A 22,147-nucleotide genomic window follows, 5' to 3' on the forward strand; every position below is an offset into this window, starting at 1 on the left:
AGGGATAGGCATAGTGACTTTAAGGGTTAACACTGGAAAAGTGGTAAAACTAACTAGGGTTAGATACATACCAAAACTTAAAAGAAATTTGATATCCCTTGGCACCTTAGATGAATCAGGATGTTGTTATAAAGCAGATCATGGATGCTTGAACATATATAGAGATAACAACTTGATACTGAAAGGAGAGAAAAGAAATGGCCTTTATATTCTTTGTGAGAATCATTCCCAAAACTACTTTAATTTTGTGATTACTTCTACTAACTTGTCCAATACAGAAAAGTGGCACCTTAGATTAGGCCACATGAGTCAAAGAGGCATGGACATTCTGAAGCATAAAGGGCAGTTTGGTAAGGACAAGACCACATCCCTCGAATTTTGTGAGAATTGTGTTTTAGGGAAACAACATAGAAATAGTTTCACCAAAAGGACACACCTAGCCACTAGACCACTAGAATACATACACTCTGACTTTTGGGGACTTGGAAAAGTGAAATCTTATGGAGAGAATAACTACTTTATGTCTCTGGTGGATGACTACAGCCGTAAGGTGTGGGTGTACTTATTGAAATCCAAAGATCAGGCTCTAGCTAGGTTTAAGGATTGGAAAACCTTAGTAGAGAACCAAATGGGAAAAAGGGTGAAGGTTCTTAGAACAGACAATGGGCTGGAATTCTGTAATCAAGAATTTGATAAGTTTTGTAGTGACTAAGGGGTTTTAAGACATAGGACAGTAACCTATATCCTACAACAGAATGGAGTGGCAGAACGAATGACTAGAACCCTCCTTGATAAGGTTAGGTGCCTGTTAATAACCTCCAAACTCCCCATCTCCTTTTGGGGAGAAGCTCTTACAACAGCAACATACCTGGTAAATAGAAGCCCATCTACTGCAATAAACTTAAAAAGCCATGAGGAAATGTGGACTGATAGAGTCCCAGCTTTAAGCCACTTGAGAGTTTTTGGGTGTGCAGCTTATGCACACACCACAGGAGGAAAATTGGAACCAAGGTCAACCAAGTGCATATTCCTGGGGTATCAAGAAGGGACCAAAGGTTATAGACTTTGGGATAGAGATACTCCAGGAGTTAGAATCATTGTGAGCAGAGATGTGATATTCAATGAGGGAGTATTTCCTTGTAAGGAAACTAGAACCAAAACTGACCCCATGTCAAGTACAGATGATCCCTTCACCCAACCTAAAGTTACACCAATTGAGGTAGAGCTTCCTACCCAAACTCAAACCATCCAAGAAACTGAAGCTGTTACTGAACATGGAGGAGAAACTAGACAAACTGATCCAGAACATGAGGATGAGATAGAAACAGCAGATGACACTGAGATTCAACCTGAACACTTGTAAGACTACCAGCTTGCAAGAGACAGAACTAGAAGATAGGTAAGGGCACCCATGAGATATTCCTATGCTGATCTAATATACACTACCCTCCTTGCAGGTACTGAAGTACAAAGAAGATAACTAGAAACTTATGAAGAAGCCATGGAGACAAAAGAAAGGGACCAATGGAAGGCTACTATGGAAGCTAAAATGAAATCCTTGGAGGTGAACAGAACTTGGAAGCTTGTACCAAAGCCTAAGGATCAAAAACTTGTACAATGCAAGTGGCTGTTCAAACTAAAGAAAGGTATCACTGATAAGGATCCCCTCAGGTATAAGGCTAGACTTGTAGCCAAGGGTTTCACCCAAAGAGAGGGAATAAACTTCAATGAAGTATTTTCCCTAGTAGTTAAGTACAAAACCATAAGGCTTATGCTGTCCATAGTAGCTCACCAGGATCTAGAGCTTGAATAATTAGATGTCACAACTTCATTTCTACATGGAAATCTTGAGGAAAAGATCTACATGAGCCAACCCTTAGGTTTCATAGATAAATGGGCCCCCAATCATGTTTGCCTACTATTGAAATCCTTATATGGTCTAAAGCAATCCCCTAGGCAATGGTATAAGAGGTTTGACACCTTTATAGTAAGTATAGGATTCACTAGGAGTAAGTATGACAGTTGTTTCTACTTTGCTATTTTAGATGAAATACCTATTTACTTACTGTTGTATGTAGATGATATGTTACTAATAAGCAAATCAAAGCCTCTGATCTGTGAGTTAAAGAATAAACTGAATGCTGAATTTGAAATGAAAGACCTAGGGGATGCTAGGAAGATTTTAGGCATGCAAATTGATAGAAATAGAAGTAAATGCAAACTGAAAATTCACCAGTGTTCATACCTGCATAAGTTAGTAGAAAAATTTGGAATGTCAGGGTCCAAAACTGTCTCAATGCCTTTAGCAAACCACTTCACATTAAGCAAGACTCAATGCTATAATACTTATGCTGAGTTAATTAGAATAGAGACCACACCCTATGCTAATGTGATTGGATCCTTGATGTATGCTATGATAAGCACTAGGCTTGACCTATCATTTGTGATATCATTGCTGAGTAGATTCATGTCCAATCCTGATATGGAACATTGGACAGCCCTAAAGTGGGTACTCAAATATGTTAGTGGATCTTTAAATGTGGGACTGGAATACTGTAAAAGATTTGCCTCACTTGAGCTGGATGGTTTTGTAGACTCTGATTTTGCAGGTGACAAGGACGCTAGGAAGTCAACCACTGCATATTACTTTACCTTGGGGGGCAACTGCATCAGCTGGAAGTCCCAATTACAGCCTATAGTTGCACTATCAACAACCGAGGCTGAATATGTGGCTGTAGCTGATGTATTTAAAGAGGCAATGTGGCTCAAAGGGATCCTGAGTGAAGCAAACCTATCTGAACTGAAGCCAACCATTTTTTCAGACAGTCAAAGTGCAATACGCCTGAGTAAGAATCCAGTGTACCATGAGCAAACCAAACACATAGATGTTCACTATCACTTTGTGAGAGATCTGATCACTAGGGAGGAGATAACACTCAATAAGGTTCCTACTGAGCACAATCCAGCAAACATGGGTACGAAGATTGTTACAATTGCTAAGTTTAAGCATTGCTTGAACCTACTGTCCATTCAATAAGCAAGAGTAACAAGAGAACTATGAATGACTCACTAAAGGCAAGCTGCACTAGCACAAGGGCTGTTTTTCAACCCATCAAGGTGGAGATTGTTGGATGATGGCTTGAAACGCTGTCGCATTAGCACTTAAATGGAACGACGTCGTTTTGATCCAAACTGAAGAAACAATCCTGAGCGTTGATGAAAAGAAGATCTAACGGCAGGAATTTAACCCTAATGTCAACCATATAAAAGCAGAGTTATTTGGCAGTTTACGCATTCATTCATTTTTGCAAATCTCTCTCTTCTTCGTTAAACACCATTTTGAGTCTTTAGGGTTTTCAATTTGGGTTGAGTGAATCTTGTAACTTGTTGATTAAGTGACTGGGTCAAGTCATTCTGGGTGTATTGTATGCGCTGTATATAGGGATTCGAATGGTGTAATCTCTAGGGTGAGTTACGGGTTGAAGAAGGGGTTTTGAGGGTTTTGTGTTGCTGTGTGTAATCTGTAATCTTGACAGTGATTTAGTGCAGCGAGCTCGTGTGATTCCCGAGTTCAACGTGGACGTAGCTTGCTCAAATATAGAGCAAGTGAACCACGGTAAATCTAGTTGTTCTTGTGTGTGTTTTATTGTGATTCTTGTTCTTGATCTATTGTTATTTGGTTGATTCTTTCTGTGAGTGGTTATAACAACATCCTACACAAAGTGGGTGGCTTGCAGTTTATTCAGCTTTGAAACCTTCACTTTATCCACTACTCTAGCCGGTGTTTTGAGGCAGCAGTTTTAAGATTACAATTGAGTTTGTGATAAACATAATTTAGAGACAGATGGTATTTTAGGAAGTGGCAATGTTAGCATTAGTATGGAATTATTTACTTTCTGTAATTTCTTCATCAACTTACCAGTTTAGTTCAATGCAATCCAGTTCTATCCTACCTTCCAAAGGCACCTTCATAGTTCTTAATTAATCTTACTAATTTTCTCAACTACAACATTGGGCAAGGTTATTTTGAACATTAAAAAAATGTGAAAATAAAAGAATATTAGCATATAAGATGGTCCAATTAACTATTGGGTTTCTTACTCATATTGTCCGAGTTTATAAGCTGGTCAAACTAGCTTATAAGCTCTAAAATCAAGCTGATCTGTTTGTTTATATTTTTTTTAGACTTATAAGACAAAAAAAATAAGTTGGCAAAGCCTACTCTTTTTTTTTTTTTTTTGCTTATAAGCTACTTTGATTAAGTATATTACCATATTACCTCTATTTAATTTTAAAATTTCATCATATAACCTTATTTATTATTTCATAAAATAATATTCATTTTAATAATAAAATGTACTTATCAGTCACTTATAAGTGCTTTAATCAAACACGTAATTGCTTAAATTTCAAATACTTATAAGCTCAAATTACGTTATAAGCACTAACCGCTTATAAACTAATGTTTGGCTTTACATATGCTTTAAGATAGTCCAATCAATTAACCCTATTATTGTTTTTACTACACATTAAGTTAAAGGAGGGTTTTGAATATTAAATTTAATTTAGCCCAATTCTTTTTTGGGTTTGTTGTTTATATTAAACCCATATGGTACTAGTCTAATCTATTATCATTAGCTCATATTTTTACCTCAGATATTAAGTTTTGTATCTAGAAAAATCATGTAAAAATATTTCAACTACTAAGGGTTGTGAGATGTGAATTTATAAAGAAATGCAGTTTAATGTAATTTATTGGAGTTAGTGCTCAAAGACCCATCCCTAGATAGCTCAAATGATTATGAATTGGATAGTGTGGATAGGTGCACGGTCTCAGATTCGATTCCCCATTTGAGCATCCGCAATTTAAGTGGGGGGTCGTGGCAGTGGATTGTTGTGCTAGTCTCCTTCGAGGATTAGTCAAGATGCGTAAAAGTTAGTCTAAACACCTTGGTTTAAAAAAAAAAAAAAGTGTAGTGCTCAAAGGAAATTTCTATGCACTAACCTTTTACTGACCTCTCCTATCAATAAATTATATCAACCACCTACCTCTATAAATCTACATCTCACAACTTCCTTATTAATTGATGTATTTTACAAGATTTTTCTGGATACAAGGCTTAATATTTGGGTCAAAAGTGTGGGTTAGTGATAATGGATAGTCTAACAACATTTTAGTCTAATAAGAGCTGAAAGCCCAAATTTACATGGGCTCAAATCAAGTATACTTCTCAATATAAAAAGCTTATTGTGCAGAAACTAGGGTTTGTGTTCTTATATAAATAACTCTCTAGGATTAGATTTGGTTGAGATTTTGAGTAAACCTGAAATATTTGGCTATTGCGATGGGTGTGAAAGTGTTTTATAATATTTTTTTTTCTTTTTTTCTTTATGTAGTAAAACCAACATATCACTACCCATGATATAGGCGATATAGCAAATTATATCTTATGTTGTTAGCTCTTCTATATTGTTGTGTTGTTTGTGGTTGTATTATTTATTCTTTTATATTGTTAGTTGTTTGCATCCTCGACTTTAGACCTTGCTTAATGATTGGAATTCTTGGTTAGCTTTCGCACACATTGTTTGATAAATTGTCATACTGGGATACCTCTCAAATATTATAAATTTTTTAACAATATTGCTGAATAAAGATTGTTTTCAAACATTAAAACCATATATACAAATACTATACCTAATCCCTGTGAACCCTATAGACAAATTTAATTAGTAAAAACAAAGGCTTTGGCAATCAAATTTAATTTGTTGATTCAACTATGTTTTGTCATACTTCGATAGCATTGAAAAATGGGCCAAATTCCTTTAAATTAGACCCAATTGAATTTATCAAACTGAATTGGGCATCCAACATGTTTTACACCTCTACTTATCATTAAAACTAGTAATTTAAAAATTAATCTCTATTTATGAATAGTAAATTAATAATTGATTTTTTTCAAAAAAAAAAAAAAAAAATGCATAACACTACCCTTCAAAAATTGTTTCTAACAAGTACCACATTAGTTAGTGTGTCACATAGCTTATGGAAATTAAAAAAAAAAAAAAAAGTTGTCGTATTATTTCATTTAATTTAGAATTGGTATATAGAGTTTTATCTATGGGTTCTTTTTGAAATTATATGAGCATATTTAATTTCAAATTTTTTTAATAATAAATGTATTTCAAAATGAGCGTGGAGATTATTTTATGATTTCGTAATAACTATTTGTGACATATTTACGAGGATCCTTATAGAAAAAAATCGAAAAAAAAAAATCCTCAAGAAAAAGGGTCATTTTTTGTTTACTGGAATGGGTGTGGAGAGCATTTTATAAAATGCATATAACATCATGTTTTGCTTGATCATGTCGTTAAAAATGAAATTTGAAAAACATCAAATTGTCAAACATAAAATTATGATCCCTTCTTTGTAGAAGAGAAAGATCAATTATAAGTTGGTTGTTTTTTCAATTCTCAGAAAAAAAAAAAAAAAGATAAAGTTTCCATTCAACATGACCCAACTTTCTCATTTGATCTTTGATCTTCTCTCTAGAAACAGAAAAATGACCTAAATGTCAAAAAAAAAAAAAAAAAAAAAAATTACACATAAAAAAACAATGTTACACGTTCATATTTGCATTATAAATTTGATGATATAATATGACACTTGTGAATAACTCTCGTATCACACATAGGGATGGGTGTTGACACGCCCTTCCTCGAATGGGGCGAAGATTCCCTGAAATAGTCGAGGACGAGGTCGAGGATGAGACTTATGAAATTCTTCGAACCTCGAGGACAGGGGTAGGCCTGCACCCACCCCGCCCTACGAAGTATACATTTATTTAAAAATTTATATATTTTTTTCCTTTATTAGATTGTATATAAAGTTAGCATCTCATGATTTAAAATTAAGATTTTAAGTCATGTATCAAAATTTGTGATGTTATCTTAAATTCATTATTGTTACTTTGTTATACATATTATTGGTTTCTTTAATTACTACTTGGTAGAAAATGTGTATGTATTTGTATAAGTTATGTGATTGAATTCTCTTATTATTAGTGACAATTAATTATTGCATGCATGTTTTTCTATGATAATATTACATGAGATTAATCACTAATTTTTTTTTAATAAGAGTTCAAATATTCTAAACATTTTGTGTGCCACATGGTGACATGGAGTCATGGATAATTGGACATGTACACTTAAAAGATTGTTTAATTTTATAAAATTTTATTAAAATTAGATATTTATTTTTATAATACTCTCTAATATTTTTATTAAATTTATAGAAAAAATAATTTAAATAGGGAGTCAAATAATAAAATCAATCAATTATTATTTTGTTAATTTCACAAAATTCTCTAATAAATTGATGTCCCAACTTATTATTCAAGGGTCATTTACCCCAAAAATAAATAAATTTGATTATATTGTTACAAAACCAATACAAAAATATACACAATTGCGTAACGACTTACAAATTACACAAATAAAAATATCAAATTACACAAATTCCATTATCTTTTTTAATTAATTAATTGATCAATTAATTATGATGTTAAACTTAACCAATGTTGGGATAATGAGATTTGTCCCTTTCACAAGCGGACTAATTTTATTAGTTGGCGTGGTGATAGTGATTTGTGAATCAATTAATTAATTTACCAAGTAAATTATGTTAAAATTGAATATAGCTTTATTAATTTTATGAAAATATCAAATGTTTTTTCTAAATATTCTATAATTTTTATTTTATATTTAATATTATATTAAATATTTTATTTTATATTTAATATTATATTTAATATTTAATATTATATTAAATATTTTATTTTTATTTAATGGTTTTGAAAATTACAAATTACAAAGGTTTGATGTATGATGCGTCTCTAATTATATTAGTAAATTCTTATTATTTAAACCTTCAAATTAGCAAGTAATAAAATAAAATAATTGATCTTACCTGTTATCAATCTTGGGTGTATTTTTAATTTTGATAGATAGTAATTAATATAATAAAGTTTTGTAACCATTTTAAAAAAAAAAAAAAAATTTTCTGGGAATGAGCGAAGAAAAATCCCTACGGGAAGATTTCCCCACAAAATCCCCGACCCTTGTCCCCAGTTACAGAGATAGGGGATCCCTCAAGGGGCCGGAGAATGGGGTCCCCACCCCCGCCCCCGCCCCATGCTCATCCCTAATCACAGACACATATACATTTTCACTATATATCCCTTCAATTTGTATGCTAAATGTTATTTAAGAAAAATGTATTATAAGTTAGAAACAAAAGAAACATTAAACAATCTAAAATTAATTAATTATAATTCTCCCTCGAAGTATCAATCATTAACAGTTCCTCTGCTCCCATATTTGAAATAACAATTTACTTTCTGTTGTTATTGTTTATTAAAGTTTTTCGTCATCTAAATTAATACATTTTATATTTGATCTATTAAATACACTAAAACTCTAATTCATGGAATAAGGATGTGTTAGAGTTGGTGAACTCTAGTTAACATTTAGGTACCTATTTTTTAAGTGCAATGGAAGTTTTTACCAAGTTGATTAATGGTTATAAAGTTTATCATAAATCAACATCCATAAGCAATAAAAGCAAAGTACACCATCGTATACATAGTTCGGCTAAAACCACTCTTAGCTTACATCCATGAGACCTCGTCCAAATCAAAGCAAATCCACTAAACAACAAACATTATAAGATATAGTTCAAAGTTGATTTTAGCTACAACAAAGAAAACTCCATGTTTTAGTTACACTAAACACCACCCTCTGAATCTCTAATGTCTTGTTGCTCCAAGGACCTCTTCACATCGGGACACACCCGAAGAACACTTGAGCTCCATCCAAGCTTCACATGCCAAAGCTACGATCCAGCATCAACAATGAAACCAAGTTCCAACTGCCATTCAACAAGTATATATATGAGATAATGAAAGTTTGGTACAATAACATAAGGCGAACCTCTAAGGAATAAACTCTCTGAAAATTTCATAGCATAAGCAAATAAAATATCAAAAGGTTAGTTCACAAAGTTTGGCAACTTGTGCACACATACAGCATAAGTTTGACAAAAATATTCTACAGGTAAAAATTGTTATTTAATTGATACCTTGTAAAGCAATTGCAATTAGCTTGACTATAATAAATCTTTAAATTTTATAGACATCTTGGTCCCATATGTTAATTACACCAAACAAGTTAAAGTAGGTAAATAGCATATAATTGACCAACAGAGAAGTCAAGTACAAGTTTTTTCATAGAAATTATTTCGAGTAAAAGAATATTAAATGAAAAAAAAACTTGTTATAACCACTCACAGAAAGAATCAACCAAATAACAATAGATCAAGAACAAGAATCACAATAAAACACACACAAGAACAACCAGATTTACCGTGGTTCACTTGCTCTATATTTGAGCAAGCTACGTCCACATTGAACTCGGGAATCACACGAGCTCGCTGCACTAAATCACTGTCAAGATTACATATTACACAAAGCAACACAAATCCCTCAAAACCCCTTCTTCAACCCGTAACTCACCCTAGAGATTACACCCTTCGAATCTCTATATACAGCGTATACAATACACCCAGAATGACCTGACTCAGTCACTCAATCAACAAGTTACAAGATTCACTCAACCCAAATTGAAAACCCTAAAGACTCAAAATGGTGTTTAACGAAGAAGAGAGAGATTTGCAAAAATGAATGAATGCGTAAACTGCCAAATAACTCTGCTTTTATATGGTTGACATTAGGGTTAAATTCCAGCCGTTAGATCTTCTTTTCATCAACGCTCAGGATTGTTTCTTCAGTTTGGATCAAAACGACGTCGTTCCATTTAAGTGCTAATGCTACAGCGTTTCAAGCCATCATCCAACAATCTCCACCTTGATGGGTTGAAAAACAGCCCCTGTGCTAGTACAGCTTGCCTTTAGTGAGTCCTTCATAGTTCTCTTGTTACTCTTGCTTACTGAATGGACAGTAGGTTCAAGCAATGCTTGAACTTAGCAATTGTAACAATCTTAGTACCCATGTTTGCTGGATTGTGCTCAGTAGGAACCTTATTGAGTGCTATCTCCTCCCTAGTGATCAGATCTCTCACAAAGTGATAGCGAACATCCATGTGTTTGGTTCGCTCATGGTACACTGGATTCTTACTCAGACGTATTGCACTTTGATTGTCTGAAAAAATGGTTGGCTTCAGTTCAGACAGGTTTGCTTCACTCAGGATCCCTTTGAGCCACATTGCCTCTTTAAATACATTAGCTACAGCCACATATTCAGCCTCGGTTGTTGATAGTGCAACTATAGGCTGTAATTGGGACTTCCAGCTGATGCAGTTGCCCCCCAAGGTAAAGTAATATGCAGTGGTTGACTTCCTAGTGTCCCTGTCACCTGCAAAATCAGAGTCTACAAAACCATCCAGCTCAAGTGAGGCAGATCTTTTACAGTATTCCAGTCCCATATTTAAAGATCCACTAACATATTTGAGTACCCACTTTAGGGCTGTCCAATGTTCCATACCAGGATTGGACATGAATCTACTCAGCAATGATATCACAAATGATAGGTCAAGCCTAGTGCTTATCATAGCATACATCAAGGATCCAATCACATTAGCATAGGGTATGGTCTCCATTCTAATTAACTCAGCATCAGTATTAGAGCATTGAGTCTTGCTTAATGTGAAGTGGATTGCTAAAGGCATTGAGACAGTTTTGGACCTTGACATTCCAATTTTTTCTACTAACTTATGCAGGTATGAACACTGGTGAATTTTCAGTTTGCATTTACTTCTATTTCTATCAATTTGCATGCCTAAAATCTTCCTAGCATCCCCTAGGTCTTTCATTTCAAATTCAGCATTCAGTTTATTCTTTAACTCATAGATCAGAGGCTTTGATTTGCTTATTAGTAACATATCATCTACATACAGCAGTAAGTAAATAGGTATTTCATCTAAAATAGCAAAGTAGAAACAACTGTCATACTTACTCCTAGTGAATCCTATACTTACTATAAAGGTGTCAAACCTCTTATACCATTGCCTAGGGGATTGCTTTAGACCATATAAGGATTTCAGTAGTAGGCAGACAAGTTACATCCACTCTGGAGTTCAACGTGGATGTAACTTGTTCTATATTGAATAAGCGAACCACAGTATAATGTGTGTTGTGTGATTTCTTGTTCTTGCGTTTTATTTTGATATGAGATTGTTTGGCAGTTTGATCAATTAGTATTGATGTACAACAGTGGTATCAGAGCCAAAAGTTTTAAGGTGTATCTAGGTTTAGGAATCTTTCAATTTTTGACGAATTCAAAAATTAGGGTTTGTTAGTTTTGGGTTTTTCGATTTAAAGGTTCCTAGATCATTAGGACTTCAAATCTTGCAGAGTCTTGGGATTAATTCGCACGATTAGGTCACAAACACAAGGGATCAACGAAAATAGGGCAAAATCAAAATTAGGGTTTTGTTAGGATTTGGGGGTTTTCTTTCAAATTAGGGTTTCATTCTTTTGGATTGCTATCAGCTTTTCCTTCATTGCTCGTTGCCATTCTTCCTTTGTTGCTGCTTCTTCATAAGTTATTGGATATGAAATAACAAGAGCAAATTGACAACATTCATATATGTCATTGTTGGACCGGTCGTCACGGTCACAAAATTAAACCTAAATACTGTAGTTAGCGGTAAGCAGGGTCGAATCCACAGAGAGCAAGACTAATGACCTAATGTATATTTAAGTTAACGAAAGAGAAATTGGCAAAATGATTGATTAAAACTAAGGAAACTAATTACTAGCAGGAAATTAAAAGCATTAAATAAATTGCTAACTAAAACACAATATTAAAAACGTTGTCGCTACGGGTTCAGTTTGACTCAAGACCAACTCTCACAATTCCTCTCCTCGCTCTTCAATTTCCTAATCCTACAAGGCTAGGCAAATCAATAGAAATATCTCCTGGCAATCTAGGCGTAATCTATCCTATCTCCCCATCGTCTTAGTTACAGATTGATCGGTTAAAGACTATCATTGACTAACCGAAAAATGCTAAACCCTTAAACACCACTAGTTGGTACAATGTTAACAAGTACAACCTATCAACCTGTATCATCCAATCAACTAATTACACAATAAATGTATTCCTAGTATAAATGATATTAAACGCTACTACAACTTGATTGTAATCAATACCGAAGAAATTTAAAGTCATAATCAACATTCAATAATCTCAAACCGACATTCAATTATGCTAAAAGTTATATATCAATAAACATTCTCAATGGACATTATCAATTCAACACATCGAGCATCAGAATAATATTAAAGCATCGCAAACAAACTGAAACGAAAACAAATATAATCTGAATACAAGAAACTTAACCAAATATCCAACATTCGGGCTCATCCAACTAGTCGAGAGCTGATGAGGAGATCAATGGAGTCAATCTCGATCTCGCCTACACCGTAACAGACAACCGGGAACTCAGCCGCTCATGGTGGTGATGACGGAGGCTGAAATGGTGGAAACAAAGCTGATCATGGCGGAGAGGAGGTAACCGATAGCGATATGATGCGAAGAAGGGGCGAAAACGACCCATGGATAGCCCGGAATATGAACAGCCGCACTCGCCGAAAAACGTTAATTTTTCGACGGGTCTTCCAAAAAACGGTGGTAGAAATGGGATTCGAAGGGACCGATGGAAAGCTCTGGTGATGGGGAGTTCAGATCAGGTCCTGGGGAGGTGAGAAGTCGTCTGAAATGAGCAGGATCTAAGCTGGAAGATGAAGAGGCGTGGCGGCGATTTGGCAGATTCCGACGGTTTTTGCAGCGACTGAAGCTTCCAAAGGATAGATCCGACCGTGGGGAAGGGAGATCAAGTCCTGGGGAGTCCAACCGTCGTAAAAAAACGGCCAAAACTGGCCTGGAAGATGAAAAGTCGCTATGGAAAGATGAAGCGTCACGGTGGAATGCGTGTTTCACGGTGGTGATGACGGGATGATGGTGGCTGGAGTAAGGGGAAGCCGAAACGTTGTCGAAAAAGGAGATGAAGGGTCGTCGGAGCTTGATCGGAGAAGGTGAAGAGTTTTGGTGGGCGGCAGCCACCCAATCTGCGACCATGAACTGTAGTTTTATACAAAATTTGGTAAATTTCCATTTGGTCCCTACACGATTGAAACATGACAAAATTAGCCCTTTGAAACATGACATTTTACATCCTGAACAGCATAAATGAGACAAAATCACCCCTAATCCATAAACCACAACCTAATATCAACTAAAAACATTTCCAAATTCATCCAAAATATACAAAATTAGTAAGAAAAACTCAAAATATGATTTTTATACATAAATTCATAATTTCTCTTAATTGTCTCAATATAACTTCAATTCAATTACATATGGGATATTTTTATCAACGAAATAGAGTCACTTTCATGACTCTAACAGTCAGTTTTGGGGGTTTTTCGATTTAAAGGTTCCTAGATCATTAGGACTTCAAATCTTGCAGAGTCTTGGGATTAATTCGCAAGATTAGGTCACAAACACAAGGGATCAACGAAAATCGGGCAAAATCAAAACTAGGGTTTTGTTAGGATTTGGGGGTTTTCTTTCAAATTAGGGTTTCAAATCATCCTGAATCTGTTTAAGAGTATCTCGGCTGGAAAACTAGTAACCGCCTTAAAAACTGCCTGGCAGTATTTGGCAACCTCTGGTGTAACAACGCCACGTACTCCTTAGACTGTCTTGCCCTGTCATTACAGTACAATGAGCACTACTCGTATGGAGATCTCCCAATACGATAGGAAGATCGATTTTAATACATAGAAAAAGAAAATGAAGGCCCAGTTATCCCACAATAAGGTGGGAATTGCATTGGAAAAGGATGAAACCAAGTGGTCCGAAGAAAAGGTGAAAAAGAAAGCGGAGATAGATGAAGAAGCATACAATCTGATAATCATGAATTTATCAGATAATGTATTGCGAAAGGTGGATGGCCTGGACACACTGCTTGAGCTTTAGGGTAAACTCGAAACTCTGTATGCATTAAGGTCTGCTCCTAATTTAGTATTCTTGAAAGGTGCTCTGTTTTCTTATAGAATTGATGTCTCTAAGTCATTAGAAGAAAACCTAGATGAATTCCTTAAAATGACACTGGTGCTAAAAGGAACTGATCAGGAATTAGGGGATTCGAGTCTTGCAATGATTTTATTAAATTCGTTACCTGATGAGTACTTAGTAGTGAAAAATGCATTGCAGTATACTGGAACAGTCCCTAGTGTTGATCTTATAATAGTTGGTTTAAAATCCAGAGAACTTGAGTTAAAGATACAAAAAAGAAATGGGAGTAATCTTTTTGTAAAAGGAAAACAAGAATCTAGTCACTTTAGTAAAGATACTGGAAAGGGTGTTCAGCAAAACTTAGGGCCAAAGAACAAGAAGAAAGGGAAAGCCTATAATAATAATAAATCTAAATCAGAGATTAGGAAGTGCTTCCATTGTAACAAACCTGGTCACATAAAAAAAGAATTGTTATGATTGGATTAGGAAGCAGAAACAGAACAGTACTGAGAGCAACTTAGCATCCTCTAGTAATAGCATTGAAGTTATAGAAGCCCTTACTGTGTCTAGTTCTAAAATGGCCAATGAATGGGTACTAGACTCAGGGTGTTCTTTCCATGAGTCCTAATAAAACCTGGTTCCAAAATCTAACAAATGGTGAACCTGAAACAGTGTTTATGGGCAATAATCACTCATGTAGTCCAAGGTGTGGGTAATATCACCATTAGACTTAAAGGTGGCAAACTCATTATGTTAACCAGAGTAAGGTACATACCAGAGCTTAAACGTAACCTGATCTCTTTAGACACATTGGATGAAGCTGGCTGTAGCTACAGGGCTAAAAATGGTGCATTACTGTATACAAAAATGATCAAATGCTATTTGAAGGTGTTAAAAGGAATGGGTTATACATATTGTGTGGGCAATATCATCAAATGAATGTTAACTCTACTTTTATATCTAATAACATTTCAACTGCAGAAAAGTGGCACCTGAGGATGGGCCATATAGGCCAAATTGGTATGAGCTATCTCAAGCAGCATGGGTATTTTGGTAATGACAATGTGTCAGACCTAGATTTTTGTGAAACTTGTGTCATGGGCAAACAGCACAGGCTGAGCTTCCCAAAAGGAACTCACCTGTCTGTGGGATGTTTGGATTACCTTCATGCTGATCTTTGGGGTCCTGAAAGAGTCAAAACACATGGGGGGAATAGTTATTTTCTAGCTATAGTGGATGACTTCAGTAGGAAGGTGTGGGTTTACCTACTTAGATCCAAGGATGAGGCTCTAATTAAGTTTAAGGGTTGGAAGACTTTAGTAGAAAACCAACTGGAGAAAAAAGTGAAAACACTTAGAACTAACAATGGATTGGAGTTCTGTAACACTGAGTTTGACACTTACTGTAGAGACCAGGGAATTGAGAGACATATGACAGTGATGGGAACCCCTCAACAAAATGGAGTTGCTGAGAAGATGAATAGGATACTTTTAGAGAAAGTGAGATGCCTCCTTTTCACAGCTGGGCTACCTAAGTCTTTTTGGGGGGAGGCTTTAACCATTGTTGCCTATTTAGTTAATAGGACTCCATCTAGTGCAACTGTTACATTTGTCCTGAAGAAAGATGGTCAGGAAGAAAACCATCCATAAACCATTTTAGAGTTTTCAGATGTGCTGCCTATGCACATACCAAAGATGGGAAATTAGAACCAAGGTCCCTAAGATGTGTGTTCTTAAGATATCAAGAAGGGACAAAGGGATATAGGCTATGAGAGAGAGAGGCTCCAAGAATTAAGGTCATTATTAGTAGAGATGTGGTATTTAATGAATGTGTGTTTCCTTGTAGGGTTACCAACACTAATGCAGGTACCTCAAACCATCAAGTGGAGAATCCACAACAAACTGAAAGTACTCAGTTTGAGGTGGAGTTAGCCAACCAACAAGAACCTGAAAACAACACTGATGGACCAGAAGCTGAACCTGTACAAAATACCATTGATACTGACCCTGATGGTGAAAATGAGAATGAAGAAAACAATGATAATACCCAACAAGAGGACCTGGCTCATTACCAACTTGCTATAGACAGAACAAGGAGGGAAATAAGACCACCTCTAAGGTTTAGCTATGCTGAACTTATCTACACAGCACTACTTGCTGGTGTAGAGATACAGAGGATAGAGCCTGAGTCTTATGAAGAAGCCATACAATCAAAGGATAGTAAGAAATGGCTCACTACCATGAATGAGGAAATGGACTCCCTAAGGCAAAACAAGACTTGGACTCTAGTTCCAAAACCCAAAGACTCAAAACCAGTGGAATGCAAGTGGTTATACAAGCTGAAGGGGGGCATAAACAATACTGATCCACCAAGGTATAAGGCCATATTAGTGGCCAAAGGCTACACCTAGAGGGCAGGTATAGACTTCACTGAGATTTTTTTCCCCTGTTGTTAAATTTAAAACTATAAGAGTGATGTTATCCTTAGTAGCACATCAACATCACTCTTATAGTTAGAGTAGTTAGATGTAAAAACTGCATTTTTGCATGGGGAATTAGAAGAACAGATATATATGAGTCAGCCCATGGGATTTAAGGATAAACAGTTTCCTAATCATGTATGTTTGCTGCATAAATCGTTGTATGGACTCAAACAATCACCTAGGCAGTGGTACAAGAGGTTTGACTCATTCATAGTAGGGATAGGCTTCACTAGAAGTGAGCATGATAACTGTTTTTATTTTGCACATGTGGATACAAATCCTGTATATCTGTTACTGTATGTTGATGAAATGCTTTTAATCAATAAGTCTAAAGCTCAGATTGATGTGTTGGAGGGAAAATTACATGCTGAATTTGAAATGAAGGATTTAGGCTGTGCAAAGAAAATATTAGGCATGCTAATAGAAAGAAACAGAAAAACTTACAGTTTAAAACTCCACCAGATGTCCTATCTCCAGAAACTAGTAGTTAGATTTGGAATGAATGACTCTAAATGTGCCTCAATGCCCCTAGCTAGCCATTTCATCCTTAGCAAAGCCCAAATTCCACAAACAGAATTTGAAAGATTAAAAATGGAATCCATGCCTTATGCAAATGCTATTGGCTCTATCATGTATTCCATGATTAGTACAAGACCTGACTTGTCATACTCTATATCATTGTTAAGTAGGTTTATGTCTAATCCTGGATGGGAACATTGGAATGCTCTGAAATGGCTTCTTAGATACATTAAGAACAATGTACATATGGGTTTAAATTTCTGTAAAAGAAACTCCTCACTTGATCTGGTTGGGTATGTAGACTCGGATTTTGTAGGTGATAGAGACTCCCGAAAGTCTACAACAGCATACCATTTTACTTTGGGAGGTAACTGTATTAGTTGGAAGTCCCAGCTACAGCCACTAGTAGCTCTTTCCACAACTGAAGCAGAATATGTGGCTGTAACCAATGCATTCAAAGAAGCGATATGGCTTCAAGGGTTCTTGAAAGAAGCCAAGCTGTTGGATGGAACTGTGACTGTCTATTCAGATAGTCAGAGTGCTGTTCATTTGGGGAAGAATCCCGTGTACCATGAGAGGACCAAACACGTAGATGTGCGGTACCATTTTGCGAGGGATATGATCTTAAAAGGAGAGGTGAAACTGATGAAAGTCCCAACTGAAAATAACCTAGCAGACATGGGAACCAAGGTTGTAACACTTGCAAAGTTCAAGCACGGCTTGAACTTATTGCATGTGGGATAACCAAATCGAAACTAAGAAGGAATATGGAAATGCTTGCTGCACAACAGGAGAACATTGCTGGAAAGAATGTCACAGACTTCAAGGTGGAGATTGTTAAATAAGTGAAGCCTGCGACGTCGTTTAAGCCAAGTAAAAACGCTGTAATTTTGCCTATTAGTCCAAGTCAATCACAGCCATCAAATTAAAGAGAATCCGACGGCTCCAGTTCAATCACAAGTCAACAATATAAAAGGGGAACCTTTTCACGCATTTTGGTAACTGTTCGTGTATTAGGGTTTTCTCTTTTTTTTCTCTGTAAAGACGTTTTGTAACCTGGGTTAGGGTTCGAGTTTCATTCTAGTTCTTCTCTGTGTAAATCGTTCTAGAGGCTTATCTTTTAGGGCAGGGTGTTCCTTAAAGGGTATAGAGTATTCTAGTGGTTGAGATTTATGGGATAAAGAGAAGTGAATGAGTGTGTGAATGTTTGGTTGACAAAGAAGTAGATTTGTCTGTAATCTATAATCTTTGAAGTGATTAATCCTAGTGCAGCGAGCTCCATATTCTGGAGTTCAACGTGGATGTAACTTGTTCTATATTGAACAAGTGAACCACGATATATTGTGTGTTGTGTGATTTCTTGTTCTTGCGTTTTATTTTGATTTGAGATTGTTTGGTAGTTTGATCTATTAGTATTGATTTACAACAATAGGGTTGTGATGATCGCTGATCTCATTGTTTAATATTTTCACTGCTCGTTTCAGGTTCCTATTGTGGAACTTAGAGCCTCTGTTCCAAGTTTCACTGCAAGTCTGATTGGAATTTGCAGGCAAGCAACCCGCAGGCTCCAATCCTATAACTGCAACTTTTCGGACTCCCAAGCTATGTATGCATTTCAGGTTCATGGCAAGTTGCTTTATGATAGCTTTTGAGAAGTTTGACATATCCTGTAATGTACAAATTAGACATTAGAGTTCAACTAGTGATTTTCAAGCACATATAAAATGGGATCCCAACTAATGTTCTCTTCTAATTCTATCACATAAGAATAACTGAAGTCTTTGAATTATGAAACTTCCATCTCCGATGTGAGAATGTGTCGGCGTATTTGGAAAGCATCAGTGAATCAGGAGTCAATGGCTGTGGAAGCTTCTCTTCCCCGATGCGAAGGCCACGTCGAGAATACAAGTCAACTCCTTCGGGTGTTTGCATCCCCCAGACATCATGGCGTTAGGTTTGACCATATCCTAATGCATCCGACAATAGAACATGGTTATCCATACCCTAACACGCTACTGCGTTGGCATTTGGACAATGTTCTGACGCAGTTTGCGTTGAAACATGCCTTAGTAATTGTCGGTACAGTTTGGGTCAGGCATGTATCAGAGTCCCGACGAAACTCCGCCGCATCAGGAGTGCTCGGCAGGACAATTGGATATTTCGGTAGGGATTACATTAATTATAAGATAATTGGGTGCTGGCTCTCGTTTGAATCCAAAATTAGGATCCTGATTTTGTCTAGCTGTTATTGTTAAAGAATAATTCATTATCTGTGTTTAAAACTCGGCTCGGCCCAGCCGGTTGAACTGGGACTCGGGGCCTTGACCAGGCTGGTTTTGAATTTTGATTGTTCATGGCAAACCCTAAAAATTAGGACGACAATCGGTGAATAATTGGTGGCCGAGATGTTGGGGGTTTTTAGGAGGAAGGGTCGGTGAGTCAAAAGGTGGCAACGAAGATGATTTTCGGTGAGTGAAATGATCGAAAATCACAAAAATCAATCATCATAAACAGCATGCCGTTGCCAACAATTGACGAGGCAAACGAGGGTGGGGTGAGATTGGTTTTGGTTAGGAGGCTATGGTAGGAGTTTTTGTGGTGATAGGGTGTGTTTAGGGGTGTCAACTGAGTCGAGCCGTGATAATCCGTGGATTATACAGTTTTCATGAGTCTTTTTATTCGGATTTCAGGTACTTTATGGTGCATTTTGATCTGAATTGTTGTTTAATTCTTTACATTTTGTGTTTCAGGTTAAAATGGATATGTTGATCAAATAAGGGCAAAATTGGAAGTTTTTGACTCAGAAGTTAAGAGAGTTCAGAAGTAGGATAAAACACGATGAGGCTTGTTTGAAAGGGAGAGCACCGAGGATCGAAGAAGAAAGCAAAGAAGCAAGCAAAGTGGCAGTTCGGTAATTTCTGAACCTTTCAAGTTGCTTCGCCCCGGCGAAGATTTGTCCTTCGTCGCGGCGAAGTACGGCAGAAAAGAACAAGTCTGAGGCTTTCTTCGCCGCGGCGACAGTCGTGATTTTCAGTTTTGTAAAACGCACAGTTTTACGTTGTGTGTATTTTTCTTAGAAAATTAGGGCAAGGTATAAAAGAAAAACTTAACCTTTTTGCCCAAGGTCGTGCAGGAAGTAGGGTTAGCAACTTTTACATTATTTTTGGATTAACCTTAGAGATTTTTAGCAATTGAAAGCGTAAAGATTCGATTTTGAACCAAGGGATTCATCAATTGGGGAGATTTCTTATCCTCTCTCTTACTTTTCATTATGTTGAACTTGATTATTTTCGTTTTTCTTAATTGTAGTGTTAATTTAGCTATGAACTAATCCATTTTGGGTTAGGGTTTTGATTGTAATTCGGATTTCCAATGGGTTAATTATTGATCATGTTTTATTCATATGACTATGTGTTGATTGTGTGTTTACTCTAAATTTTAATGCTTTATGTGATGAACATGATGAGATTGAGAAATGAATCATGTTAGGCTTCTTGGGTAATCACCATTATAGTATTGGATGCTAGAGATAGATCCAAGAATTAATGAAATCATTGTAGGATTCTTTTGCTTAATGAGTTTAGAATTGTTAACCTTCAATTTGTTGGGTGCGGAAGGTTAACAAGGAAGAATAGGGAAACATAGCCTGAGAAGGTATGTTAAACACCTTAGTGAGTTTGGTTTACAATCAATGCATACGAATGTGAAAGTAGCGAAATTTTAGGTTTAACCCATAGAATCCGAATGAAGTCAAAACCCTACTCTTTTTACTTGAATTGATTTTCTGAGTTTTCATCTTACAATCTTTAGTTAAATTTTAGTTTAAAAGTTATAGTTCAGATTAGTTATAATTAGCTCCCATCAATCCAAAGATTTCGATTGCTCCAACTTGAGAACAGTAGAATACTTAGTGGTTAGCTAACAATCCTAGTGGGAACGATCTATAATCATCATTATATTACTTGTGCGATTAGTATACTTGCTACATATTGCATGTTGTAGGAAACACGCATCAAGTTTTTGGCGTCGTTGCCGGGGAAAGTTTTAAGTTAACATTGAGTCTTTCTATAGTTAGCTAGATTGGAGTTTTTATTTTTGTTTTTAATTTTCAGTTGATTTGTAATCTCACTTTCCTTCATTTCTGTTTTCGCAGTTTATGTGAAGAAAGAGACGTCAACCAGTGATCCCTATTGACCTTGAGCTTGAGAGAACCATTAGACGACGTAACAGAGAGAGAAAAGAAAGAGAGGATTTAGTTGTAGAAGCAGAAGAAATAGTTGTTAAAATGGCTGAACCAGAGAACAGGACATTAAAGGAATTTTATGTTCCCACAGTGAATGGTAGTGGGTCGAGCATTACTAGACCTATGGTGCAAGCAAACAACTTTGAGATCAAGCCGGCAATCATCCAGATGATCCAGTAGTCGGTTAGGTTCAATGGTGACTTGAAGGAAGATCTGAATCAGCACATTACAAATTTCTTGGAAATTTGTGACACCTTCAAGTCAAATGGAGTGTCGGATGACGCTATTAGGCTACGATTATTCCCATTCTCATTGGGAGATAAGGCCAAGGGGTGGTTAATGGCATTACCACCGAGAACTATAACAATTTGGAATGATCTAGCACAGAAATTCCTTACCAAGTTCTTTCCTCCAGCTAAATCAGCAAAATTGAGAAATGATATCACATCATTTCTACAGGATGATTCCGAGTCATTGTATGAGGCTTGGGAGAGATACAAGGAGTTAATGAGGAAATGCCCACACCATGGTTTACCAGTTTGGCTTAAAGTCCAAACATTCTACAATGGATTGATGAGTAATGTACAAACCATGGTGGATGCAGCTTCAGGAGGGGCCTTGCAGAATAAGACACAAGAAGAGGCATATGAGTTGCTTGAGGTTCTAACAAGCAACAACTATCAAAGATCGAATGAGAGAGCCATACCAAGAAAATCTTCGGGTCTTCATGAAGTTGATGCATTCATAGCCATCTCAGCCCAACTCATGGCACTTCAGAAATAGTTGGGAACTATGCAGGTA

The 22,147-nt window shown here is 36.2% G+C and overlaps 2 protein-coding genes and 1 non-coding gene across 3 annotated transcripts; 1 reads left to right on the forward strand and 2 right to left on the reverse strand.

Moving 5' to 3' along the window:
- Nucleotides 1-10,005: 10,005 nt before the first annotated feature.
- Nucleotides 10,006-10,770, reverse strand: LOC116127188 (secreted RxLR effector protein 161-like). The gene has a single exon (XM_031412839.1). The coding sequence runs from the start codon at nucleotides 10,768-10,770 to the stop codon at nucleotides 10,006-10,008; it is 765 nt and encodes a 254-aa protein (XP_031268699.1).
- Nucleotides 10,771-17,175: 6,405 nt separating this feature from the next.
- LOC116127189 (secreted RxLR effector protein 161-like) lies at nucleotides 17,176-17,847 on the forward strand. Its single transcript, XM_031412840.1, has one exon. The coding sequence runs from the start codon at nucleotides 17,176-17,178 to the stop codon at nucleotides 17,845-17,847; it is 672 nt and encodes a 223-aa protein (XP_031268700.1).
- A 3,925-nt stretch (nucleotides 17,848-21,772) lies between these two features.
- Nucleotides 21,773-21,879, reverse strand: LOC116127215. Its single transcript, XR_004127592.1, has one exon. It is a non-coding gene; the product is annotated as a small nucleolar RNA R71 (small nucleolar RNA).
- Between the last annotated feature and the right edge of the window lie 268 nt (nucleotides 21,880-22,147).

This window comes from Pistacia vera, unplaced genomic scaffold (assembly GCF_008641045.1).
Source record: "Pistacia vera cultivar Batoury unplaced genomic scaffold, PisVer_v2 Contig19, whole genome shotgun sequence".
Lineage (NCBI taxonomy): Eukaryota > Viridiplantae > Streptophyta > Magnoliopsida > Sapindales > Anacardiaceae > Pistacia > Pistacia vera.

Coding starts and splice junctions, on each gene's coding strand:
- LOC116127188 (XM_031412839.1), bottom strand. CDS start 10,770: ATGTCAAGGTCCAAAACTGTCTCAATGCCTTTAGCAATCCACTTCACA.
- LOC116127189 (XM_031412840.1), top strand. CDS start 17,176: ATGGAATCCATGCCTTATGCAAATGCTATTGGCTCTATCATGTATTCC.